Source organism: Pipistrellus kuhlii, unplaced genomic scaffold, assembly GCF_014108245.1.
Source record: "Pipistrellus kuhlii isolate mPipKuh1 unplaced genomic scaffold, mPipKuh1.p scaffold_m20_p_3, whole genome shotgun sequence".
Classification (NCBI taxonomy): Eukaryota; Metazoa; Chordata; class Mammalia; order Chiroptera; family Vespertilionidae; genus Pipistrellus; species Pipistrellus kuhlii.
Window position 1 is genome coordinate 42,551,759 of NW_023425529.1, and position 26,909 is coordinate 42,578,667.

The following is a 26,909-nucleotide window of genomic DNA, read 5'->3' on the forward strand; positions in this document are numbered from 1 at the left end:
AGAATTCTGGCCCCCCACACCCTCTGCTCATCATCTGACACCATCAGACCTCAACACTTTCTGTGCTAAGAGCCTCTAATGAGCATCAGCAAATTAACAACTTCCCTTTGATTGCTCCTTCTCCGTTAATTGGATAGGAGCCCCCCTCCCCTCAAGACCTCTCAGAGAGAGAGGGAGGGAGAGAAGGAAGATGTGAGAGCTACCGGGGCAGCCCCAGGCCTGGGCTCAGGGCCCCAGAATTCTGCTCTGTCCTCTGAGTACAGCTCCCCCTTCCATCCTTTCCTTGTCCTGTCCCCGCTCCACCCACTTAACCCTCCCCCCTCCTTAGCACCCCTCTATTCTGTTTCCTTGTTTCTTGACTTCGGTCTGAATTCCCTTGATCTCTGCCTATGTCTCCTTCCTTCTCTCTGCTCCTTCTTTAGAGGTAGCATTGAGGGGTTGCAACTATGCTCCCCAAAGCTATAAGGATGGGGTTTGGGTGGCCAAAGCTGTGTGTTTGTTTATATATGTGCATGTTGTGTGCATGTCACATGAACATGGGGATAGGCACAGAGGAATATGTGTAAGCTCCTGAGTGCCTGCCCTGCGGGTCAGGCCTGGGGTGTGTGGGTGTGAGCGGTGTGCTGTGACTCTGGTCTGTATGTGTGCCTTGTCTCCACACCGGCAAGTGCTTGAATCAGTCAAGTGTGACTCGGGATGTGTGTGTGTATGTGTGTGGTGTGTGTGTGCGCGTGCACGCACATGTGTGCCACCAGAGGAGGCAGCAGCAAGAGGCAGGAGCATCGATCCGAAGGAGACGGAGCGGGGAGGGGGACGCTAGGGGCAGACACCCTCCCTCCCTCCCGCGAGCACGCGCGCGCGCACACACACACACACACACACCACACACCACATACACCACACACACACACACACACAGTCACACACACCGTAGGGCCTCGCAGAAAGGGACTGGCCGGGAAGAGGGGGCGAGGCGGCCGGGAGCCCCGGGTCTCGGTCCCAGGTCCGGGGGCCTGGCGCGCGCCCAGCGCGGAGACACCCTCGCAGACACTCGTAGGCGCGCACGCGCGCCCTCTCCCCTCCCCCTCGCCGCTCCTCCGCCGCCTCCCGGCCGGACAGACGATGGATCCCTGCAGATCCCGGCGCTGAGAGCACCGCGCACCGCGCACCGCGCCGAGCCCGGCGGACGGAGCCAAGGCGGGCGAGCGAGCGAGTGCGCGCGGGCGGGCGGACCGGGCTGGGCCGGGCCGAGCGGGCCGCTCCCTGCAGGGCTCTGCGCGGTGCCGCGGCGGCCGGCTCCCGCCCCGGGCCATGCGCCCCTCCGCGGCTCGGCGCTGAGCCCGCGTCCGGCCCCGAACCCCAGGATCGCCGGGTTCCCGAAGCCCCTCAAGGTGGGTCTCTGATCCCCCTGCCTTTGGCTGAGGAAGCCAGGACTTTGCTCCCCTCTCGCTTTCCCCAGCTCCCGGGGCGGCGTGGTGGATGGGGAGGGGGGCGGGGGCCGAATGGGGGCTCTGGCTGCAGGGAGAAGCTGGGCTGGAGGAGTGGGGGTGTTGCGTCCGGGGCGCGGACAGCTCGCTGTCCTAGGGAACCCCCCCCCCCCATGTATCCACCGCGGGCGGCCCTCCCCCCTCCCCAAACGTACACACATACAGCCTGCGGGTTAGGAGAACTAGAGGCGTCTGCAGGTGAGCGCTCAGCCTGGACTGCTACCCACCGCCCTGGGGGCTTTCCGGCCCAGGGTTAGCTCAGGAAGGAGTGGGGGGAGGCCACCCCTGGGGACACCCTTGACCAGGAGCTCCTGACCCGGGTTCAGCCCATCTGAGGGAGTCTTCATCTCCAAGATGGGGTGGACATTCCTGTCCCAGAGTGACCCCACATCTGGAGGGAACTCCGGTGTCTGCCTGTGGGAACACTGGGACTTCCCTCTCGCCCTCGGATGACTATGCCTGCTGTCTCCCCTGCCTGAGAAGCTTCTCTGGGAGAGCATTCTCCTGGCCTGAACTGATTCCCAGCCCCTGCCTGTGGAGGAACCCCCTGCTGGGGGTATGTTCCTGGGCCGGCCAGCTCTGGGCTAGCCCCCCAGGGAGTCTGCTGTGACCTCTGGGGATGGGAACTTCAGATGCACACCTTTGGAGGGACCCTTTATGTACTTTCACCCCAGGATAATGCCTCCCTCTCCTCCCCTCAGGATCCCCTGGGCCAGGATGGAACTGAAGGCTGAGGAGGAAGAGGTGGGTGGAGTCCAGCCGGTGAGCATCCAGGCCTTTGCCAGCAGCTCCACGCTGCACGGCCTGGCCCATATCTTCTCCTATGAGCGGCTGTCGCTGAAGCGGGCACTCTGGGCCCTGTGCTTCCTGGGCTCGCTGGCTGTGCTGCTGTGTGTGTGCACGGAGCGTGTGCAGTACTACTTCAACTACCACCATGTCACCAAGCTTGACGAGGTGGCTGCCTCCCAGCTCACCTTCCCTGCCATCACGCTGTGCAACCTCAACGAGTTCCGTTTTAGCCAAGTCTCCAAGAATGACCTGTACCACGCTGGGGAGCTCCTGGCCCTGCTCAACAACAGGTGGGTGGCTCTCCCCCATCCCCCAGCCCGGCTCCTGGAGTTGCATGCACCCCAGCTCCCAGGCACCCAGTCCCTAACCCCGTGAAGCCCAGACAACCTCCGCCTCCCGTCCCCATCCAGCCTGCCACTCACTGCAAAGGAATCGGGGTACTGCTGAGCACTCAATTAAGGGCACCCCATCTCTGATCACAGCGTAGTCCAGACCAGCCCTGCCCCCACCCGGCCTGAGCTGTAAGACATCACCACCCTCTTCGGAGTGACCCTTCCCCCACCTTCCTGCTGCTATGTCTTGATCTTCTCACTTAGGGGATGGGGACAGGTCATCTTTTACAGGTAGGGACTATGAGAGCCATGGCTCCAGCTTTGATCTCTCTGTCCCCCCACCCTCACCGCTGTGCTGAGATGCCCAGCCCCCAGGCAGCCACTACAGAGCCTTCTGCCTTCTCAGATCCTGTGGGGCAGGTCCTCTGGACACGCCCTGCTCTCTTCTATGCCTGTGCCCAGACCTACCCACAGGGCTGGATGCTGCCCTCCCCCCACCCCCTGGAGGTTGGGTTGACACTGGAGGCCACACAGAGGCAGGAACGGAAAATCATGCTGATCCATGCGCGGCTCGCCCCCGGGTCCCAGGTATGAGATACCGGACACGCAGATGGCCGATGAGAAGCAGCTGGAGATACTGCAGGACAAGGCCAACTTCCGCAGCTTCAAGCCCAAGCCCTTCAACATGCGCGAGTTCTATGACCGAGCGGGGCACGACATCCGAGACATGCTGCTCTCCTGCCAGTTCCGGGGGGAGGTGTGCAGCGCGGAAGACTTCAAGGTGGTGAGTGAGTCCCCTGGGGCGGTGGAGTGTGCAGAGTGTGAGTCAGCTCAGCCGGCCCCGGAGGAGGAGACTGGGAGCAGGCAGTCCTGTCATCCTGCTGGCTCCGCTGGGAGAGGACGCTGTGTGTCCCGGGGGCTCGCGGGGATTTTGTCCAGCATGGGGTGCATTTGTTCTGAGAGAGTGCTGGAGCCTCAGCCTTGTGTCCATGATGTGCCACAACGCACAACACGCACAGGCACACGCACAGCCTGGCATGGCCTTGACCCCATCAAGCTCGCCTTCTGCGCCACAGGTGTCAGCGCTGGGGGCTAGGGGCCGAGGACCATCCCCTGGGAGCTGGAAAGAAATGCAGACTTTACCACCCCCACCTCCTGATTCAGAATCTGCATTTTAACAAGATCCCTGGGTGACTTGAATTCAAGTCTGAGACGCACTGTGAAACGTGAAAAGCAAGGGAAGCTTTCTGTTAAATAGCCAGATAGGAATTCTCTCCGTGCCACTCCACACACACACACACACACACACACACACACACAGCACATACACTAGACGTACACTGTCCAGTTGGGTTACCCCCTTGCCACCAAGAGCCACAGAGCCACACGGTCTGAGGAAGGAGAGATGTTTGGGCTACCCAGTCATGGCTGAACAGCAAGCTCCCTTTGCTTCTTAGAATGGAGATGCCCCATGGGTGGGCTGCCTTAGAGCCAGCACCCCAGAGAGGGTTAGGGGCACTCTCTGTCCCGGGTGATGCTAAGCATCATACAGGTTCCTGAGGGCATAGAACCAGAAAGAGGCTGGAAAGGGACCAGAGGGCCCGGAGCCGTGTCTGAAAAATAACAGTGAATGAGAGGACGGTGCTGATACTCCTCCAGAATGCTTTCTAGACCCCTGCCATGTTATCCCTGGACAAACAGCCATATTATCTCTATTTTATGAATGCACAAACTGAGAGGGAGAGGGAGCCGGTTAGTTACAGATTCAGGATTAGAACGTGTCTCCGTAAGTCCCAATGCAGTGCGCTCTTTTTGTTAACACTGCTGACCCTGGAGCCAGCGTATCTACTTCCAATTCTGGCCACTGCCCTTTGAAAACCCAGCCTCGCTCTCCATGCCAGCCCCCACTTCTCCACTCTCAGAGCCTCCCTCTCTCCCTGCCCGTTCTCTTCCCTCCTTGCTTGCTTCCTCCCAGCGATGTGGGAGCATGAACCGCATTTGTTTGTGTAGAAAGGTTGAGCCTGTAGAAAGGTCGTGCTTGTTTTTTCTTGCTGAGGTTACACAAGACTTCCCAATTTTTTAATTAAATTAAGGTTTTTTTTAATATGTGTGGGGTTTTTTTGTTTTTTTTTTAGAGAAAAAGGGAGAGAGAGAGAGAACATCGATCTGTCGATGGCTGCCTCCTGCAGCCCCCCTTCCAGAGACAGGGCAATGGGCCCTGCAGTTCAGACATGTGTCCTAACCGGGAGTCCCATCGGAGTCCTCCGGAGCCTGTGTCAGTGCTCAGTACTGAGCCACACCCACCAGGCGGACTTCCCAATCGCTTAAAGCCCCGCTCTACAGACTGGTTTTACGAGCTCTTGTTGTCCTGCCAGACAAAAGTTACAGGATCGCACGATTTGCTGAGCCAAGCTGATGGGGAGCTTAATGTGAGGCAAGAACCACTCTCTTCCCTCTTTCCCTTCCTCAAAACAGGGGAGTCCTGGCTTCCCCGGAGCCCTCGCCCTCAGGGCTCCCAGGCTCACTGTGCTCCCAAGAGAATAGAGCTGTTGGCGAAGGTGAAGGTGAAAGCCAAGGCCTTGCTCCCAACACACCAGCAGAAGGGGCCACCAAGAACGAGAACACCATCCCTCTGTGGATGGCTTGTGTGCTGGGGGAGGGAGGGAAGGGCTAAGGTGTAAGATGAGGGTACAGATGGTCCATAGAGAGCGTTCCATTGCTCCATTCATTTCTCATGTCCAGAGAGATTCCAAGTGGTGTTGCTAAGGCATGTTTTGGTTTATGGAAATGAAATTACTGGAATGTGATCATTCTATTTTGTCTGAGGGGACAATTCTAATTATCAGATGGAGATATGCCTGGTTCAGAAAATTCTGGAGTAATCTGAGTTCTTCCTTTTGCTGGGAAAGACATACAGGCCAGGAGCTTGTAGGCACTTCTTGGTCTGGGTTGTCAGGCAAGACCAGGTGTTTGCTGTCTCTGAGCCCTTATCAAAGAAGACCTGACCCTTAATCTGGCTGAACCCAAACCCCTCAGCCCCTTCTTTTACCCTCTCTGGTTGACCCCACTGCCGGATCCTTTCCATGTCAGGAACTCTACCGCGTCTGCCCATGGGGATGCGCCTAATGGAGGGGACCTATGTTGTGAGTCCATGTCTGACATCTCCCTGGTGGAGCAGGTCTGGCACTCCTCCAGCTCCCTGGTTCTAAGGGATGCAGACACTCCTGGCCTGATGCTCTGCTCCACTCTCTCACTCTATTTGTCTCTCTTTCCTTCTCTTTGTTAGTCCTCATTAGAGAAAGTGGAAAGGAAGGAGGGAGGGGGAGAAAGAGAACATCGATGGGAGAGAGAAAGAGACATAGATTGGCTGCCTCCCACACGTGTTCCTGCTGGTGCCAGGGATCAAATCTGCAGCCCAGGTGTGCGCCTTTGACAGGGAATCAAACCCTGGACTCCTCCGTGGGTGTGCAGGCTGATGTTCTAACCCCTGAGCAACACTAGCCAGGACTCTACCTTCTCCCTTCTCTCCTGGTCTCATAGTGAACAGCTGCCTTTTCATCCTTGCCAGCCCCTGCCAGACCAAAAGGGGTGTATCTACCCACTAGGCCGATGTGACACTGACAGAAAACATCTGTTTCGGGTTAGAGCTTAGGGGAGACATCTTGGCACCTCTACCACCTCAAGAGCAGAGATTCTTTTTTTCTTTCTTTTTGTAAAATTTTATATATATATATATTATGGTCTCACATAATTATCCTATTCCCCCATTCCCATCCCAAACCCATCCCTAGATATGCCCCCCGCCCCAAGAGCAGAGATTCTTAACTGGAGGGTCCAAGCCCTGGCTCACAGTGTCTGCAAAGTACAGTGTGCATGGACATCAGGTGAACTCCTTTGCAGGTTTCAAAGGGTAACCCTCATCCAACCTGTAAGAGGTTGTATGTGAGGGTGTGTGTGTGTGAGACTGTGTGAGGGTCTGTGTGACTGTGCCTGAGGGTGTGTGTGAGGGTGTGTGTGAGGGTCTGTAAGGGTGTGTGTGAGGGTGTGAGTGAGGGTCTGTAAGGGTGTGTGTGAGGGTCTTTGAGGGTGTGTGAGGGTGTGTGTGAGGGTCTGTGAGGGTCTGTGAGGGACTATGTGAGGATGTGTGAGGGTCTCTGAGGGTGTGTGAGGATGTGTGAGGGTCTGTGAGGGTGTGTGAGGGTCTGTGAGGAAGTGTGAGGGTCTGTGAGGGTATGTGAAGGTCTGTGAGGGTCTGTGAGGGACTATGTGAGGAAGTGTGAGGGTCTGTGAGGGTGTGTGAGGATGTGTGAGGGTCTGTGAGGGACTGTGTGAGGGTCTGTGAGGGTGTGTGAGGATGTGTGAGGGTCTGTGAGGGACTGTGTGAAGGTCTGTGAGGGTGTGTGAGGGTGTGTGAGGGACTGTGTGAGGGTCTGTGAGGGTGTGTGAGGGTGTGTGAGGGACTGTGTGAGGGTCTGTGAGGGTGTGTGTGGGGGTGTGTGGGGGGGTCTGTGAGGGTCTGTGAGGGACTGTGTGAGGGTCTGTGAGGGTGTGTGAGGGTGTGTGAGGGTCTGTGAGGGTCTGTGAGGGTGTGTGAGGGTGTGTGTGGGGGTGTGTGTGGGGGTCTGTGAGGGTCTGTGTGAGGGTGTGTGTGAGGGTCTGTGAGGGTCTGAGGGTGTGTGAGGGTGTGTGAGGGTGTGTGAGGGTGTGTGTGAGGGTCTGTGAAGGTGTGTGTGAGGGTCTGTGAGGGACTGTGTGAGGGTCTGTGAGGGTGTGTGAGGGTGTGTGAGGGTGTGTGAGGGTGTGTGAGGGTGTGTGAGGGTGTGTGTGAGGGTGTGTGAGGGTGTGTGTGAGGGTCTGTGAGGGACTGTGTGAGGGTCTGTGAGGGTGTGTGAGGGTGCGTGAGGGTCTGTGAGGGTGTGTGAGGGTGTGTGAGGGTGTGTGAGGGTGTGTGTGAGGGTGTGTGTGAGGGTGTGTGAGGGTGTGTGAGGGTGTGTGTGAGGGTCTGTGAGGGTGTGTGTGAGGGTGTGTGTGTGGGTCTGTGAGGGACTGTGTGAGGGTGAGTGTGAGGGTGTGTGTGAGGGTCTGTGAGGGTGTGTGTGAGGGTGTGTGTGAGGGTGTGTGAGGGTCTGTGAGGGTGTGTGTGAGGGTGTGTGAGGGTGTGTGAGGGTCTGTGAGGGTGAGTGTGAGGGTGTGTGTGAGGGTCTGTGAGGGTGTGTGTGAGGGTGTGTGTGAGGGTGTGTGAGGGTCTGTGAGGGTGTGTGTGAGGGTGTGTGTGAGGGTCTGTGAGGGTGTGTGAGGGTGTGTGTGAGGGTGTGTGTGAGGGTCTGTGAGGGTGTGTGTGAGGGTGTGTGAGGGACTGTGTGAGGGTCCGTGAGGGTGTGTGAGGGTCTGTGAGGGTGTGTGTGAGGGTCTGTGAGGGTCTGTGAGGGACTCTGTGAGGGTCTGTGAGGGTCTGTGAGGGACTCTGTGAGGGTCTGTGAGGGACTGTGTGAGGGTCTGTGAGGATGTGTCTGTTCGGGGGCCATGGGAGGGCATATTCTCAAACATCCTAGCTCAACCTGCGGGGACAGACTGGTGGTCACAATGTTTGGCAGGTCCATCCCCCGCTGCGCTGAGTCCGCTTGGGGGAGTGGGGTGACAATGGGAAACATGGGCTAAATGGGGAGGAACAGGCTGGAAGCTCTGGGACTGAAGGACGGAGAGCCGTGGGGAGACATCCCCAGCAGCTGGGTGGGCCTCAGGAGCTCTTTCCTGAGCCACCAAAAGAGCAACCAGAGGCCCGCCCACAGGACTCTGCCCTGGCCACCTTTTCCCTTCGTGGCGGGGTGCTTGGTTGCCAGGGCAACAAGGGCTCCTCTCTCCCACCCCACCTCGATGCCACCCAGGCCCAGGCAAGGCAGGGGTCCCCTGGAGGGGGTCTGGGGGCGCAGCTGTCTGGCAGTGTCTGGGTTGGGCTGAGGGAGTGAGCACAGTCGCAGCTGGTGCCAGCCTCCAGCTGCACCTTATCTGTCCCTGGCATTGGGAGCAGCAATGTGGCTGGAATGCTGAACAGCACCGAGGGGAGGGGGCTGGCAGATGGTTGCCCAGTCTGCCCTATGCCACCCCCTCCGCCAGCTGAGACCCAGAGCCTCTGCCTGGGGGAGAGAAACGGAATTCATTGCTGAACCTTAGAACAGAAGGAAAGGGAGGCAGAGAAGGAAATCCTAGGGGGATAGTATGCTCCCTCAGGAGGGGATGGAAGTGGGGCACAAAGGATTGGGGGACAGTAATCTATGAGGGGTCCCTGAGGGGTCCCCAGGACTCTGGAAGAGGCAGGAATCCCCGAGAGGAGAGGTGGACAGAAGAGGATGCACACAGAAATCCCCAGGGTTCTGGAGGACAGAAATGCCCTGGAGCACCTATGGGGATGAGATGCTGGTACAAGGGGGGGGGGGGTGAGGTGGGTGATTTGGGGACCCAGAGGGGAGGGAGAAGTCCTCTCCCAGCAACCAGAGCTGGATCACAGGGCCCAGGGGGAGCCAGGACTAGCAGGGAGTGGAGGGGCTGCCGAGGGGTAGGCTGCCCAGACTGCCACACACAGAGAGAAAGGGGGTGCCGTGGGCAACTCCACCTGGAGGCCTGGTGGTCTTTGTGGGTGAAAGGGGCTCATGCACGGATTGCAGAGGGAGAGGAGAGCCTGGAATGGAGAGGTTAACTTCGGAGGAGAGGCACTCCGGACCTGGAGGTTCTTGGAACTTCCTCCAGCCTTATCCTCCCTTATCCTCCCCTTTGCTCTTCCCTCCCTGAGAAGAGAGAGTACAGCCAATTGCAAGAATCCAGGGACCCTAGATTGAAGGGTCCCCCCCCCCACCCTCTCTCTCTCTCTCTCTCTCTCTCTCTCCACTTACACATCCCCTTGGCTGATTTAGTTTCCTCTCTCACCTCTACCCTCCCCTAGCATTTCTGACTCCACCCCTCTCCCAGACTATTGTCAGCTAAGAGGCTGCTCCAAGATAATTGATCTCCTGGCTCTGGCTAAAGTAATAGGGAATTGATGTGAGTTACTGAGTGCCTCTGGGGGCAGAGCAGGAAGGGGCCCGGGAGCCGCACCTCCCAGCGCCTTTCTCCTGCCCCAGCCTCTGGGCATCTGCCAGGTGTGGCCCTGCGGCCCCAGGTGCGAGTCCGGGGATCCCAGTGAGGGCGACGGTTCTGTGGCCGGTGGCAGTTGCTTCTGAGCATGATTCAACTTTGTGGAAGACAGTTCTAATTCTGGGGGCTGGTGAGGGAGGCTGGATATTAGGCAGGAGGTGTGTCCGTCTCCACCTGATTTATTCTTGTGGCAGAGCCTCTTCTGAGTGCCAGGCTGAAGCTGGGTGGTGAACAGGCAGAGTCTGGCCCTGCCCTCAGGGAGCTTAGAGGGAAGGGCCGTGCCCGGGCAGGCTCAGAGCTGAGCGGTGGGCAGCACTGACAGAAGCCTTGGGAACAAGGAGTAACGCAAGGCTCCTCGACATCGAGGTGGCGTCCTTCCACTCTCCCAGCCCAGCTCAGCTATTGAGAAACTCCAGGTTAGAACACGTGGCTTCTCCCCACGCCAGCCCAGCTGGTGGCCAGCCCAGTCCTCCCCAGCAAGGGTCATTGCTAGCCTTTGCCGGCCCCTTAGGCACAAGCCTTCCCTCGCTGTGTGCCTGAGGTGGCTGCTCCAGGAGCCTCTGCCCTCTGAGTGACAGCCTTCCGGTCAGGACCTTTGCCTGGAATTCTGGGAGGCAAACTGGGAAGCAGACTGCAAGAATGAGACGTGGTACCTAGTTCGGGCGGAGGGTGAGGCCGGGTATTGGCATTCCTGGGCTATGCTTTGGGAACAGTTTCATAGGCTCCGTCCGTTTCGGAGCTGCTGGGGCCGATCCCCTGCAGACTGTGAAGTTATCCTTTGCCGAGGGGCAGCCCCCCCTGCAGCCTCCGGGACGCTGGCTGAGCCCACGCTGCCATGGAGAACGGATGTGCGGCACCCACGGTCCTGGGCACATGGCACAGACCTCTTCCTCAGGGAAAAATCTTAAATGAGAATGAAACTACTGTGTATTCACCTTGAGGGCAAGTTCCCTTAACAAACTACAAGACGGAGACTGCGACCCCAGGCAGTCCCAAGGCAGAGGGAGGGCAACTTGTGATTTCTCTGAACTCCCGAGTTCTTGGAAAGAAAATCCTTTCCCCGCCCATCTCTTCTGCACCCTCTCAATGCCTCTGACAGGCCTGGGGCCTGGAGGTTGGGCTGTGTGTGTGTGTGTGTGTGTGTGTGTGTGTGTATGGTGTGTCACATCATCGTGCCAGCCTGGGAACGTCCCCAGGGGAGAGACTGCTGCAGTGGCTTTGACCATGGACAGCAGCCAACTCGGCTCCCTGCCTGTGTGCCCCAAGTGTGCAAGCACATGTGCCCCTCAGTGTGCATGTCTGAGTGGGAGACCGTGGCTGTAGATTAGAGTGTGAAGTGATGTGTGTGGATGTGCATGGAGGCATGCAGCTCACTTTGTGTGGCTTGTGGGAGGGAGCTTTTGTGTGGAAAACCTCTGGTTGCATGCGGAGCACATACCAGCAAAATTAATCATCTCTTCCCGTCTCACGTTGCAATGAACAGATTCCCTTTACTTTAGCTCATGCGACCCTCATAAAGCTGGGAGGCAGGAACATTTTAATCCCTTCCTTTGAAAGATGAGGAAACTGAGGCTCCGAGGTATTCGGTGTTTGCTCCAGGTCATGCAGCCAGTAGATGACAGAGTAGGGCCTTGACTTCAGATCTTCTAAGTCCAGGTTCTTTGTGTGTGAGAGTATGGTGTGTGGTGAAGAGTGCTCTAATTACCTCTGTTGTGCCCCCTCTGGGGAGAAGCTGTGCGGTGCTTCTGGCCTCAAGTTGAGCACACCAAATATATATATATATATATGTATTGTGTGTGTATATATTGTATATATATATATTGTGTGTATATATTGTATATATATTGTATATATATATATAATTGATTTTAAAGAGGAAGGGAGAGGGAGAAAGAGATAGAAACATCAATGATGAGGGAGAATCATTGATTGGCCGCCTCCTGAACGTCTCTCACTGCGGATAGAGCCCACAACCTGGGCATGTGCCCTGACTGGGAATCGAACTGGTGACCTCTTGCTTCCTGGGTTGACGCTCAACCACTGAGCTACACCCAGCCGGGCGAGCACACCACCTCTTTTGATTCCTCTGCCTTTCCCCTGCTCCCTTTGACCAAGTCCACCTTAGAGGAGCCCACTGCTGCTTTCCTCAGGCAGCTCCAGGAGGAAGTCACACAGAGACCAGCTTGGAAGCGCAGTGTGTTCATGACCAACACCCTCAAATGGGCTGCAGCGCTGCCTGGCAACCCCCTGTGTTTTCCTGGTCAACCTGCTCTCCCCAGTGATTACTGCAAACTTCTAGACGCTTCTCAAATAGCCACCTTCCGGCCCCCTCTCACCTCCAGCGGATGACCTTGGCTCCCGCTTCACCGAGATGATGGAAGCCTCTGACAAGGTCTCCTGCTCTCGCTGGGAACCAGCCCCCGAGGGGAGCATCCGTCTTATCTAGGCTGAACTCTCCACCCGCTCTTTCCCTCTGCTCTCCTCCTCTCCAGCCAGGCTCTCCCTCTCCGGGGAACCTCCCCAATGACAGTGAAACATGCTTACGATTGATTCTCCCATCTTGAATTATATCGCTATGACACCAACGTTTACTGAGCACTTACTGTGCGTCAGGCTGTAAGGTTAAGATAAAAACCAAAATACAGATGTCTGCACTCCACAGCCCCTTCTAACGCCCACACACGCTATGTCTCTGCTTCCTTTCACAGGCAACATTCTTAAAAGTGACGTATGCATTCCGCTGTCTTCATTTTTTCGTCTCTAACTCACTCTCCAACCCACTCCAGGCTGCCTCCCTCCTGCCCCAGCACTTCACCCAAATGGTTCTCGCTAAGTGCCCCTCATGTTGCCAAATCCCCACAAACATTTTTTTTAAATCCTTGGTCTCTCAATAACACTCAAAAAGGTTGACCATCACCTCTTTTTTTTTCCCCCCAACTATTCTCTTTCCAGACAACCATACCGTCTCAGCTTCCTCCTTTGTCTAGCCACTCCTGTCTCTCTGCCAGTTCATTCTCCTGTTGGACCATTAAATGCTGGCACCACTCAGGTCTCAGCCCCAACCCTTCCTCTTCTATAAAATCACGAGGTGGTATGATTTAACAGTAGAACGATGAATTTTTCATTAGTATTTTTTGTTGTTGCTGTATCTTACAGTGTAATATTTTATATATTTCATTGGTGTGTATTTACACTGGTTTAAAAGTGTAAGACAGCCAAAACCAGTTTGGCTCAGTGGTAGAGCATCGGTCTGCGGACTGAAGGGCCCCGGGTTCGATTCCGGTCAAGGGCATGTACCTTGGTTGCGGGCATATCCCTGGTAGAAGGTGTGTAAGAGGCAGCTAGTCGATGTTTCTCTCTCATTGAGGTTTCTAGCTCTCTATCTCTCTCTCTTCCTCTCTGTAAAAATATCAATAAAATATATTAAAAAACAAATTAATAAAAAATAAAAGTGTAAGACATTCCAGCACTCCAGGAAGTTCCTCCAGACCCTTCCCTAGTCAATGCTGCTGCATAAAAACTAACCTTTATTCTCACTGTTGTCAGTATAGACACTGTCACCTGGTCTTGAACTTATACAGTGGATTCCCTCTTATGTCTGTCCCCCACCCCTTTATAATTGTGTCTGTGACATTCAGCGTCATTATTGTGTGTTGTAGTAGTTCTTTTTCAGTGCTGTGTAGTATCTCATTATACAAATATACCACATTTTGTTTTTTAAAATAAGATTTTTAAATGTGTTTTATTGATTTTTTACCAGAGAGGAAAAGAGAGGGATAGAGAGTTAGAAATATCAATGAGAGAGGAACATCGATCAGTTGCCTCTTGCACACCCCCTCCTGGGGATGTGCCCACAACCAAGGTACATGCCCTTAACTGGAATTGAACCTGGGACCTTTCAGTCTACAAGCCGATGCTCTATCCACTGAGCCAAACCGGTTTTGGCTAAAATAAAATTTTTAAAAATTGATTTCAGAGACAGAAAGTGAGAGGGAGAGAGAAACATCAATGATGAGAGAAAGTCATTGACCAGCTGCCTCCTGCACACCCCTGGGTTTGTGCCCTGACCTGGAATCAAACTCATGACCTCCTCGTTCATAGATTGATGCTCAACCACTGAGCAACACTAGCCAGACATTCCTTCTTATTCTTTAGAGTGCAATTCAAACATCACTTCTTCAGAGAGACCTTTCTTGATTACCTGTCTGGGTCAGATTCCTTATCATTCACCCTCATAATACCAGTTTTTCATAACTTATCATACTTTTCATTCATATTCATTTTTGTGATTTAAAAAAACTGATGTCGGCCTCCCCCATTAGACAGTAAGCTCATTGACGGCAGGATCCCGGTCCTTTATCTGCTCTCCCTGTGTCCTCAGCACACAACCCTCAGGAAGTATTTGGTGGGTAAATGAAAGGACAGAAAGGGATTTGGAGAAGAAGAACTTAATTCTAGTCTCAAGCCCTCTACTTGCTCTCCATGAGTCTGGAAGAGGTCACCATGCCTCAGTTTCCTCAATTGTCAAATGGGGGTGAAATCGCTCAACCTGATTGTTTCACTGGGTTGTGTAAGGATCCCGGGAGCTATCGTTTGAAAAGCATGAAACGTTCCACAGATGTGAGGGGTGGTTGGAGTTCAGAGAGATGTAGGGAGAGGCAGAACCCGCTGAGGGAGCGCTCACAGCTGAAGAGAGCCCGGCATGGGAGTGACGCGGGGAAGGGCCGCTTCGGTGGACAGAGCACTCAGAATGAGTGCTGTTCTGCATGTGTGTCTGCCTGGCCCCCTCCCTGGGCCCTCTGTGTGTGCTGCTTGCCTCCCCTCCCATTATTATGAGACATTTGGATTTGTCTGCTGGAACGAGCTGGGATCGGAGAGGAAGTTAGAAGATGGATAAGGAAGAGCAGTTAGGGTGTGTGTTACGTTTTGTTGTCCGTAAGAGGGCTGTGTGTCTATGTGTAGAAGTGTGTGGGTGCGCGCACTGGGTCTTTGTAGTGGGGAAGCAGTGTCCAGCCATGTGTGCACGCCCTTGTCTCGAGTGAGGCCTCCACGCTGGAAGCTCCCCCTGCCGTAGTTTCCTCCTTTTGGAAGTCCAATCTACTTCCCCTGCCAGGACATCTGAAGGGGGGGACACTGCCCTCTAGTGGGTGTGGAACATAGGGCCAGCCAAGCCTCAACCTAGGCTGCCCCTTCTCCAGCCCAAGGCTGGAGCCCACCTCTCACACCCTGCCTGAGGACACCCCAAGTCCAGCAGCTGAGGCCTGGTGGGCAGGATGAAAATGCACACAGAGCAGGAAGCAGAGAAGGAGCCCATGGCTGCACACAGAAGCATGAGAACCACAGCTGGAGTCTCTCATCTCTCTCTGGCTGCCCAGCGTGTTCCCGGTCTTTCCTGGTTCCTGTTTCTCCACTTGGCTCTTGGGTCCTGCTCTTTCATTCCCATAGCCCCTGTGAGCATGCTGTTCACTATCCTGCCTGAAGGGCCTTGAGCAAAACGGGCCGTCTAGTCTGTTCCCTGGGGGGCACTGACTGTGCCCTGTGGAGTCAGGGAAGGCTGTGTGGAGGAGGTGATGTATGAGGAGGGTCTTGAAATATGAGTAGTGCTTCAGATGGAGTCCAGAGTAGGCATGGAACTAAGGATAAGCCTGGTGTGTCTGCAGAATGGGGGAAGGGTGTGGAGGCTGGACGATGCACTGCGGTGAAGGGGCGGTAAGGATGGAAGGTAAATCGCAAAGGCCTGTGGGGTGGGGTTGACTTTTACCAAGAGGCACTAAGCAACGAGAGAAGGTCTTTAAGCGGGAGAATGGTCACAGCTACATAGCGTGGACTGAAAATGGGGAGACACGGCAGGGGCAGGGATGGGGGTGGGGAGGAGACCATTGAAGGGCTGTTGTTTGGGCAAAGAGGAGGAGGCCAGTCTGAGGGCAGTGGCCTCAGGATGGAGAGGGGCCAGATCTCAGGCTGCTCTTCTCTGGGGCCTCTGTGTCCCTGGCAGCGGAGCCGAGGCTAAAGGTCCCACATCAGTCAGCTCTGCCGGGACTTGGCACCCTGCCTTCCACAGCCAGCATACTCCGGGGTCTGCGTGCAAACGGAAAGGAGGAGGGATGACGTGTGGGAGCAGGGAAGGAGGGGACAGGGATGGGGGGAAGGGAACGGGGCCTGGGGCTGTGGGTCGGTTAAGGAGCGGTCAGTCTTGTCCGACCCCCAGGGCTCCTCCCCGGGCCCTGCAGAGGAAGGGTTAATATGCGTCACCTCCCTCCCTTCCCTCCTCAGGTCACCTTCTAGGCCCTGGAGACTTGGCTGGTGGCTCAAGTTCCTCAACCAGTGGCCCTGAGTAATCAGAGCCCACAGAGGGGCCGGGGGCCTGGGGGAAGGGAATGAGAAATTGGGGACAACGGGGCCCTCAGAGACTGAGAGGCTGGGGGTGTCTGTGAGGCTGAGGGGTTTGGGGGTTACCCAGCTTGGTTCCCAATACGCCCCACCTGATCCAGGACCCGGTCCCGGCCCTGACCTCAGTTTCTCCCCCACCAGAAGAGAATTCCTGGAACTCCTCTCCTGGGCTGAGGGGCGGTGGGGAGGGGTGATCCATTAGGAAGCTTTCCAGCTGCGAGAGCTGGGGTCCCTCCCCCTAGTGCTGGGAACTGGCCATAAATGAGTCTGTGGTCACGGAGGGACCTGTGCTAATGGAACCTGGGCTGCCCCCCAAGCCACAGAGGGAAGGGAAGAGGGGAAAGTGACCTAAGCCCAGCTCAGCAGCGGGGAGGAGGGTGCTGACCTGAAGCAGAGGTGGGTGAGGGGACGGAGCGGAGGAGAAACGGGGTCGGGGACTGGCTGGAGGGAAATTGGGAGTCGAGGGAGGGTGCTTGCAGGAGAATTGGGGGTTCAGGAAATAACTGAAAGTAAATTGGGGTCAGGACAGTGATTGAAGGGAAACGGAGACTCCAAAGGAATAAGGAGAAGAGAACGGGGGTAGAATGGTGTATTGGGAGAATTGGGGAGTCAAACAAAATAATTGGGGGGATTGTGAGTCGGGATCAGGGGGGATTAGAGGTCTGAGAGACTGCCAAGAGAGTGTGGGGGCTCAGATATGCCAGAGGCCTGGCTGGACAGCGGGGGGAGATGAGGGAGAGGACCCTGAATTGGGATGGGAAGGCTGAGGGGAAGGCTGAGGAACAGATTGGAGGACAAGAGGGAGCTTGAAAGTGTGTGTGTGTGTGTGTGTGCAGGGACTTTTGCTGGCTTGGCAGAAAGAGCAAGGGACTATCCAGGTCCCGTCTCACCTGGAGAGGTGGCTAGCAGAAGCCCCTAGGATTTTCCAGATTTCCATTCTGTCTTCAACTCTCTCCTTCCTGCTGGAGCTGCTGATAAAATTAAAAAAGGGGGAGGGGGGGCGCGCCAGGTCCCCTCCCCTCCATCAGCCGCCCTTTCACTCTGCTTCAATTATTCATCAGCCCAGACACCGCCCTCCCGGCGGGGCAGGCCGGTCCTCGCTCCACGCCCCGCCCAGCTCGGCCACACTGCCACACGGGCCCGATGAGGAAGGTCGCGGCTGGGGCCAGCCCTCGGCGGAGAGCTGGCCGGAGGGCCCGTGGCTGGCCCCGCCAGACCCTGCCGGGGACCACCTCTCCCTCACCTTTCTCCTGCCAACCCGCTGGAGCCAGGAAGCCCCTGGTGAAGATGCCAATCCAGATCTTCTGCTCTGTGTCATTCTCCTCTGGGAAGGAGGCCCCCGGGCCCTTGGGGGATGCTCAGGGTCCCCAGCAGCAGCAGCAGCAGCAGCAGCAGCGGGACAGCTCAGAGTCAGAAGAGGAGGAGGAAGAGAAGGAAGAGGAGGCGCCCAGGAGGGAGGCCGGAGAGGGGGGTTTGCCGGAGGACTTGGTGGCCTTCGCCAGCAGCTGCACGCTCCACGGCGCCAACCGCATATTCGTGGAAGGGGGCCCGGGGCCGCGGCAGGCCCTGTGGGCGGTGGCCTTTGTCCTGGCGCTGGGGGCCTTCCTGTGCCAGGTAGGGGACCGAGTGGCCTATTACCTCAGCTACCCTCACGTGACTCTGCTGGACGAGGTGGCCTCCTCGGAGCTGGCCTTCCCGGCGGTCACCCTCTGCAACACCAACGCCGTGCGGCTGTCCCAGCTCAGCTACCCGGACCTGCTCTACCTGGCCCCGATGCTGGGCATGGACGAGAGCGACGACCCCGGGGTGCCCCTGGCGCCCCCGGGGCCCGAGGCCTTCTCTGGGGAGCCCTTTAACCTGCACCGCTTCTACAACCGCTCCTGCCACCGGCTGGAGGACATGCTGCTCTATTGCTCCTACTGTGGGGGGCCCTGCGGCCCCCACAACTTCTCCGTGGTGAGTGGAGACCCGAGCCCGGCGGGCGCCCCGAGCGTGTCTGCCGTGGCTCACCCTGACCCTCTGGGGCTGGGGCCGGCGGGCCCTGCTCCTCCCCGCCTCACCTGGACCCCCCCTCGCCCGTGGGTGTCCCAGAGAGGCCCGGCCAGGCTCGCCCAGGAGCCCCTGGGTCTGAGCTGGCTTTCTGATCTCAGTGCCGCTCTTCCTGTTAAAATATTAAACTATATCATGCTCGTCGGTAATTAGCTGCTGCCCAGCAGGTGGGTGCCTGGGCCAGGAGGTGACAATTCTGGGCTGGAGCGGGGGCAGGCGCCACTGGCTTCTGGAGGTGGGAGAGCGCGGGAGGGAGGCGGAGCCCTCATCTCCACCCCGCCACCCCCTCCCCCGCAGCTCCCGTGGCGGGGCCTTCACTGCATCCTCCCTGGTCTTCCTGTGTTCCTCCTACAGTGTGCGCGTGCGTGTGTGCGCGTGTGTGTGTGTGTGTGTGTGTGTGTGTGTGTGCGCGCGCGCGCGCACGCGTGTGCGGTGCACATGTTACTCTGAGGGTGGATAACAGGCCTCCTTTAAATCCTCACACACACACACACCCGCGCACCCCCAGCTCCAAGTGGCCAGGGACCCTCTTCTCGGGGAAGCCCTCATTGGGAGAATCAACCTCCTTGCCACTCTGGAGTCCAAGGCCTTTCCTGCGGAGGAAACCCATCTTTCCCCCAGTTCAGCTTCCAGTTCTGTCTGACCAGGAGCCAGGCGCCACGCCCTCCCTCCCCTCCCCCCCCTCGGTCTCCAACCCCCTTCCCAGTGCAGGAGCAGGTGGGTGGCATCACGTCGTGCCCCGCAGTGTGGCTGCAGACAGATGGGTCCGCTGGGCCTCAGACGGGGCGGGGGGGGGGGGGGGGGCGGCATCTAGCAGCACCTGACGAGGAGGGGACCCACTGGGCTCCTTCCTCTGAACCCAAGGGTAGAGCAGACACTTCTCACCCAGGACCACAAGATGGCAGCAGCAGTCCGCCGGCCCGCAGCCCCGCTCCGAGCCAGGGCCAGGCCGGACCAGCGCGCCCAGCCCTGGGCGCTCCTCACAGCCCAGGGGAGGCCAGGCTGGTGTGTGTCCAGCCTGGAACCTGACTGCCACAGAGCCCTGTAGCGGGCTGGGCGGCTGGGAGCTGTCAGAGTTCTCTCCACCCCGTCCTCGGACCTGGCTCCCCAAATGGGGGGCAGCATGTTTTCTTTTCTGGGGGCGGGGGGGGGGGGGGGCTGCTCTAGGAAGGCGGAAGGGGCAGGGACTCTGCTCCCAGGGCCCCCTGCCCCTGCCGCTCCGGTCCGGCCAGACACCCGGTCTCTCTCGGTCTCCGGGCTGAGCCTGTGCCCACCTGTGACTCTGTGGGAACCCGGGGCGTTCAGGGAAGCTGGGGAGACAGGGCCGTAGAGAACTGGCTCCCTCCCTTCTGGCCTGGGGCTGGTGACCCTCCGCTAAGGGCTGCCCTTGGGGGTCTGTCTGGAAGCCCTGACAGTTCTGGCATTGCCAAACGTGCCCGGCGCTGAGAGGGGAGCTGCTGGTGTGGTGAGCCCGGCCCCTGGCACGGCAGCTGCGCTCACTTCCAGGTTCTGGCGATGATGGGACAGTGATGAGCACGGGGGCGGTGGCCTGAGGACACTGGAAAGCTTCACTTGGTTCGGAGGCGGGTCCTGGGGAGAGGGCCCCGCAGACGCTGGGATGGAGCCAAGGGTAAGGCGGCGGTGGGATCCGCTGTTGGAGGGTCTGCGTCAGGGTCTCCACAGGAGTAGGATGGCCACTCGGAGTTCAACTGGAAAGATGTAACGAGGCCCGTTCTCTGGGCGCTGAACAGAGTTAAGGAAACCAACAAGGGGCCCGAGGCGCCCGCAGGAGTGGCCACTGTCCCGCCGGCCGAGGGAGCACAGGCGGCGCCGGGCTGGGCAGGGGTCCTGGCAGGGTTGTCACCGAGGGTCAGCCACCGCCAGAACTCTCAGCGACGTGAGGGGCCGGAAGGAGAGGTGCCCCATCCCTCCCTCCTTCTGCCCCCTGACCCCTTACCGATGCCACCCATTGGCCAGACCCACCCGGAAGCCTATCCAGGTAGCAAAGGAGTCCCACGGGGCTCAGCTCTCGGCGCACACGGCGGGCACAGGAGGCAGAGTGGGTGGGAACAAAGGCGAACGGCGAACGGGCTGCAAGGAGGGGCCGGTCCTGAAGGCACTGCCATTCCAGCAGCTGGGCAGTCGGGGACAGCCGGGGCGGGCAGGGGCGGGCAGGGCTCTCAGGCTCTTCACCCGCCCCCTCCCCCCAGGTCTTCACCCGGTACGGAAAGTGCTACACGTTCAACTCCGGCCGAGACGGGCGTCCGCCGCTGAAGACCATGAAGGGTGGGACGGGCAACGGACTGGAGATCATGCTGGACATCCAGCAGGACGAGTACCTGCCTGTGTGGGGGGAGACGGGTATGTCACCCCGCAGGGCCCTCCCCGCGGCTCAGGCCTCAGCCTCTGCCAGGGGACTCCTGGGTCTCCTGTGGGGCCTGAGGCAGGCCCCGGGCTCCCCCCCGCACCTCCCTCCCAGCATCTCCCCGTCTCCTTCCCCGATGCCACCTGCCTGACTGCCACACTCACATTCCTCCGGCTCCCCCTTCCTGGCTCAGTTGCTCTCCAAGGTAACCAGCCATCCCTCTCCATCAGCGGCTGCCACTCGCTCTATAAATAACTCCCTCTCTCGGGCTGCCTCTTGTCTGTCTGGTCTCAGGGGCCTTGGGGCAGAGAGAGGTGGGGGAGAAGGGAGGGGAGGGGGGGGGAGAAATGGAGAGCATCTGAGAGAGCGTTGGAAGCACCAGTGTGCAGAGCCGGAGCCAGGTAAGAGAGAAGCGTGCAGGGTGCAGGGGTCACCAGGGCAGCCCGGGGCTGGTGAACCCCGACGGCAGCTCGGGATGGGCTGGGGTCCCCTAAACAGCCCCTCCTCAGGCTCCAGAGTGTGCTGTGCTTGTTCCCCTGAGAGGCAGGATGCCCCAGCTCTGGGGGAGTTAGGGAATCGGGAGCCTTCTCAGCACCCTCCCCCCTCGTTCCCTTAGACGAGACGTCCTTCGAAGCTGGCATCAAAGTGCAGATCCACAGTCAGGACGAGCCTCCCTTCATCGACCAGCTGGGCTTCGGTGTGGCCCCGGGGTTCCAGACCTTTGTGGCCTGCCAGGAGCAGAGGGTGAGGGGCTGCAGGAGGACGGGCCTGGGGGGGGGGTGTACAGGACGGAGCTGGGGGCCGTCACCAACAGGAGGGGCGGAGGAGCCATCTGGCCAGTGAGAAGCACGAATGAGCTGAGACACGGGGATGTTCTCTAACCTCGAAGACGCTCAGCAGCGGTGGAGGGAGCGGGGCAGGGTGCAGAGTTCTGAGTCCTGTTAGAGAACCCATCAAGGTGACAGGAGCGGGGGGTGGGGGTGGGGGGAGATGTCTCCACACCCTCCAGCTCCCCGGCTCTCCCAGCAGCTCATCTACCTGCCCCCACCCTGGGGCACCTGCAAAGCTGTTACCATGGACTCGGATTTCTTCGACTCCTACAGCATCACCGCCTGCCGCATCGACTGTGAGACCCGCTACCTGGTGGAGAACTGTAACTGCCGCATGGTGCACATGCCAGGTGGGCCCCTCAGCTCCCCTGCCCCTCACCAGCTCCCACCACCACGCGAGGAAGACCAGCTGGCTCCTCCCTCCCCACTTCCAGCCCCCATTCTCATGGAGGAGACGTCCATCCCATTCCCACGTGTCTCGGCTCTGTATTGCCTGCCTGTCCTCATAGAGGCGGGTGGGAAGGGTCCAGGAGGAGCGGACTGCGGGGTGGGTCACCTCCAGGACAGACGGGGTAGTAGCCAGTCCCACCCTCTCCTCTTCCAGCTTCTAGATCTTTGTCACAACCACTGTCTCGGAGCCCTTCCATATTCATCCTACGCCACTGCCTTTTCTCCTCTGCAGGGGACGCCCCGTACTGCACTCCGGAGCAGTACAAGGAGTGTGCGGATCCCGCTCTGGGTGAGCGACCCTGCCTGGGGCAGCCTGGGGGAGGGGAGGAGGGGCTGCCAGCCATAGGCTCAGGTTTTCAGACCAAGCTCCCATACACTTCCAATCACTCCTGGATCAAGCTTCACCTGAAAGCTCCCGTGTCTGGCTTTAGCAAGGCTGGGGACTTAACTCTAACGGCCCCCGTGAAAGATGGACCAGGGTCACCTGGGAGGGGCCCTCACTCTCTCTCCTCTGCAGCTCAAGTCTCTGAGGGAAAGAGAGATAGGACTAGGATATACCCCAGGAGACTGGTGAGGGAGGGCACAGGGCCGAGGTGAGGGAAGAGGAGGGGGCTTGGGTTCCTTGGGCAAGGCCAGGATGTGCGTGTGGGGAGGTGCTGGCAGGAAGGCACCACTCAACTGGCGCCTCTCACCTGGCTGGGCACAGACTTCCTGGTGGAGAAGGACCAGGAGTACTGTGTGTGTGAAATGCCCTGCAATCTGACCCGCTATGCCAAGGAGCTGTCCATGGTCAAGATCCCCAGCAAAGCATCCGCCAAGTACCTGGCCAAGAAGTTCAACAAGTCTGAGCAGTACATAGGGTAAGGGCGCTGGCTCTGCAGGGCGGGGCTCTTGGGCTGGGCCTGGGAGGGGTGTCAGCGGGCTCTGGTGGGGGGCCAGCGGACAGGAGGGAGTTGAATCTGGGGTGAGGAAAGATCAAGCCAGAACAAGCAGGGAAAGTGCCTCTCTCTCCTTCCTCCTCACCTCATCCTCTGTTGTCATTCTCCTTGCTGTGCCTGGGATCGCCTCGCACTTGCTAGGGTATGGAGCATCCTTTTGTATATGCCATCCCACTTAATCCTCACAGCAACCCCGACGGGCAGGTATCCCCATCAGCATCTCATTTGATGGACGTGGAGACTGAGACTCGGAGGATAACTTAGGAAAGTTACCTAGCTAGTCAGGGACAGAGATGTGACTTGAACCTAGGTCTCCTCTCCAACCCCTCTGCAGGGAGAACATCCTGGTGCTGGACATTTTCTTTGAAGTTCTCAACTATGAGACCATTGAACAGAAGAAGGCCTATGAGATTGCAGGGCTCCTGGGTGAGCTGCTGATGGCACCTGTCCCCTCCCCATGTCATGGGCATGGTGTGACACCCTCCCACCCAAAGCGGGCTGCTCACCTCTGCCCTCAGCCATCTCCGGGGCCTTTCCCCAAATGTTGTCGCCTTGGGATGTGGTGGCGGGAGGGGGCTGAGCCTTCTCTTAGGGCAAATAGGAAGAGACAGGCCTGGTCGTGAATAGGGAACTATTTCATACACCCTTGAACATTTGCCTAGAGAATAAGAGTGTTGGGGTATTTTATAAACAATTTTTTTCTGAATAACACCTATGCATTTTAAGAAAAGTAGAAAAAAAAAACAAAAACACAACACAGAAAGGCATGGAGGAGAAAATAACCCCACCCTCCATCAGAATCACTCTGTGCTCCTTCTGTGCGAAGGCTATCTATCCTTCTGCAATTTTGACTTGCCTGCTCTGCTCGGCCGCTCCCATGGTTTCTTGACCCCACTGATCTCCCTGTGCCCCCTGCAGGTGACATTGGGGGCCAGATGGGGCTGTTCATTGGTGCCAGCATCCTCACGGTGCTGGAGCTCTTTGACTACGCCTATGAGGTAAGCGAGGGGGAGGGTGTGCCAGGCAGGGGCCACGAAAGGCTCGGCGTGGGGTTCCAGGCCACCCACACACCCACTCCCCACCCCACGTATCCCAGGTCATTAAGCACAGGTTGTGCAGACGAGGGAAATGCCAGAAGGAGGCCAAAAGGAGCAGCGCAGACAAGGGAGTGGCCCTCAGCCTGGATGACGTCAAAAGACACGTGAGGGAGCCAGAGATGGGTGCCCCCCTCCAGCCCCTTCCCCATCACCCTTGGACCACCCCTTGCTACCTTTCCTCCTTTGCCTCCCCATGCCCCAGTACCATCTGCCAATAACCGGTCCCTGTCTTGGCCATTCCTCCAGAACCCCTGTGAGAGCCTGCGGGGCCATCCTGCCGGGATGACGTATGCTGCCAACATCCTACCTCACCACCCAGCGCGAGGCACTTTTGAGGACTTTACCTGCTGAGCCCTGCAGGCCACCGTACCAAAGGCCTAGATGAGGAGGGCTAGAAGAGCAAGGGGGCCCTCAAGTGCTCCCCCACATCTGCCCTGGGGACACCCTCCCCCTCCCAAGGCAGCCCCCCACTCCTGGGCAGCCCTTTCCTCTTGTCTGTGGTGAGGAAGGAGTCTTGACCATAGAGTACTCTCCCTGTCTCTACCCTATCCTTTTTATTTTTAACAAAACTAATCTAAAAAAGAAACTAAAAAAAGAGAGAACTGGGCAAGTGACCTCAGGCTGCCCCTCTCTGCTCCACGCTGCCTCCCCAGCTCCCAGCCTGAACTCTGTCTGTCTGGCTGTCTGTCATCTGAGTGTCCACACTTACATTCTGCTGCCACCAGTCACAAAGCCCCCTCTTGGGGGGGGGGGGGGGGAGTGGAGGGGATCATTCAGATCTGGAATTTGGCCCTAAACCAGAGAATGTACCTTGAAGGGAGGGATCGTGGTGGTGAAGGTGGGGCTTCCCAGCCTTAAGAGACCCTCTCAGCCCAGTGACCACCTCCCAGCCCCAAGTCTCCAAGTAGGAACTAAGCCCCGGCCTCCGCCCCCACACATACACCGTGTGAGTCACTAGGGAGGTGGGGTAAGGATCCCCTGAAGAAGTGGAGATGGGGGGCAAGATGTGGCCCTGGTGCTGTAGGCCACATCCTGATACCTACAAGGCCACCCCCACCCCAGAGCTGCTGGACAGAAACCCCAGGAGGCAGCCTCCTCTCCGTCCCACAAAAGATCCAGCTGGTTGGCTTCCGGCTCAGGGAGAGGGGCACTGGTCCCGCTCCCGGGGGGCCCCCCACAGAAGGCCACGTCCATAAATTTTCTTATGGAATTCTCCCAAGTCCTCTTTCCCAACTTCATTTGCTTCTCTCGACAACCTCATCCGCATTTTCTATTTCTATATGATACAGACTCTATATTGCTATATCTCTGTATATACTCTCCCCTAACTCTGTCTGTCTCTGCCCCCCATCCCCTCTTGTCTCCAAGAACCCCCCCCCCCCCCCCCCCCAAGTGCCCCTTCCCATGTCTCTGCCCCCTTCCTGGTCTCTGAATGCCTTCACCTGTATAAAGAGTTGGACTCTCCCCTGGTGTCTGTACTGTGTACACACATCCCTCTGAGAAGCACAAGGAGACGACACGCGCATTGTAACCTTCGCACTGTCTCGGCAGCGACATAAAGGAAGCTGTGAATCACAAGCTCTGCCTCTTTCTGGCCTCCTCCTCTCCCCCTCACCGGGGCACTCTCTGTCCTCCCTGGAGCCTTAACGTTCCCTCCCCCGCTCCTCCCACCCCAGAGTCCTCTGCAAGGCTGCCCGCGGCCTCTCCCACGGAAGGAACGGATACAGAGACAGCCCCACCCAAGGGAGGGAGACCTGCTGCGCACACCAAGCCCAGGGCTTCAAAGAGAGAGAGAGCTGTGGGCCAGTGACTGCTTTGATGGAGCAGTGGGGTGCTGACAGGCAGAGCTGAGGTCTTCCCTCAGTGGCCTTTCCCTCCTTCTAGGGCCCAGTCCCCTTTCCTCGTCCGATACCCAAACCCATCACTTGTATTTCCTGGTGAGGTATGGTTTGGTAGTGGGAGGAAAGAGAGGGGAAGTTGAGCGCTGTTCCTACCTTAAAGAGAAAGTGAGTGAGATAGAGGGCCTGCTGGGCCCCTTCCACTAGGCGGTCCTCCCAGGTCAGGGCCCTGCCCCTTCCCAGGCCTTCTCTGCCCAGCAATCTCTTGGTCTCCAACCCCAGAACAGGACCTGTGGCCGGTCCCCTGTGCATTGACCTAGAGCTGGAGGGTGAGGCTTTAGGATCTTTGGGAAGTTTAGTTCCTAGTAATTCCTTAGAGAGCAGATCTCTCCAGAGGGAAGCAGGAGCAAGGCCTGGGGTGTGTGCACGGGATGGAGAACAGCAGGCAAGGCTATGGGTGACGCATGCCTCTGGTCTAATAAACTGGGTTTCAACCACTCCTCATCAGTGTCTTCTTCTCTTATCGGAATAGCATTTAAGCCTTCCCATTGAGTTTCTAATCTTTCCAAAAATCGGGACTTTTTTAAAACGCCGCGGGACGCAGGAAAAATTGTTGAAAGTTGGGACTGTCCCGCCAAAAGTTGGACGATCTGGTCACCTTAGCCTAGAGCTAAGCTTGGTTTAGGGCCAAATAGTCAGGGGAGGAATAAGGAGGCTTGAGCAGGGAGACCCCCATCCTCCTGGGATGAGACTGGCTGGCCATCACACCAGGAATGGTTTGAACCACTGGACAGGGAAAGAGGGCGGGGTCTAAGGCAACAGAGAACCCTAAAGAGAAGTCCTCGCACAAAGGATGCTTTGAAGAGGAGGCAGAGTCAAATTTTAAAATAAACTTAAAATTTGGAAGCAGGTTAGTTTGAAAGCCAGGGAATTCGTTGGGTTGCCGTTCTAATGAGGTTGTTCTTGAGGCACCTTTTCTGTGCAATGAGCCGCAGGTAAGGTATAAGCCAGATGTGGATTCTGGGCTTTGGCTTTGCTGCTGCTAACCTAGTGACCTTTGCCAAGTCAATTTCTCTGAACTCAGCTTTCCCGTCTGTAAAAGAGAATAAGCAGTGCGTTCTCCTCTTCAGTCCCTCGGACTTCTCCAGCAGTAAGAGGAGGGGAACGAACAACTGAACACGCTGCGCCAAGAAGAAGCCGGTCCAGCACCACCGTC

At 57.7% G+C, this 26,909-nt stretch overlaps 1 protein-coding gene across 2 annotated transcripts; it reads left to right on the top strand.

Moving 5' to 3' along the window:
• Positions 1–954: 954 nt before the first annotated feature.
• Positions 955–26,190, top strand: ASIC1 (acid sensing ion channel subunit 1). 2 transcript variants are annotated; one of them, XM_036458329.2, is made up of 12 exons: positions 955–1,391; positions 2,189–2,566; positions 3,197–3,392; positions 20,386–20,536; positions 21,157–21,284; positions 21,570–21,720; positions 22,053–22,109; positions 22,527–22,680; positions 23,093–23,184; positions 23,677–23,756; positions 23,855–23,959; positions 24,102–26,190. In XM_036458329.2, the coding sequence occupies exons 2-12, from the start codon at positions 2,205–2,207 to the stop codon at positions 24,204–24,206; spliced, it is 1,581 nt and encodes a 526-aa protein (XP_036314222.1). In that variant the 5' UTR covers positions 955–1,391; positions 2,189–2,204; the 3' UTR covers positions 24,207–26,190. The 2 variants fall into 2 exon arrangements, with proteins under 2 accessions (XP_036314222.1, XP_036314219.2); XM_036458326.2 differs by lacking the exons at positions 955–1,391; positions 2,189–2,566; positions 3,197–3,392 and adding an exon at positions 17,244–18,082.
• Positions 26,191–26,909: the final 719 nt, after the last annotated feature.

Excerpts from the sequence above, each read along its gene's own strand:
- ASIC1 (XM_036458326.2), top strand. The coding sequence starts at position 17,270 with ATGAGGAAGGTCGCGGCTGGGGCCAGCCCTCGGCGGAGAGCTGGCCGG. Across the intron at positions 18,083-20,385 it reads GCCCCCACAACTTCTCCGTG|GTCTTCACCCGGTACGGAAA; the intron begins GTGAGTGGAGAC and ends CCCTCCCCCCAG. Across the intron at positions 22,110-22,526 it reads GTGTGCGGATCCCGCTCTGG|ACTTCCTGGTGGAGAAGGAC; the intron begins GTGAGCGACCCT and ends GGCTGGGCACAG.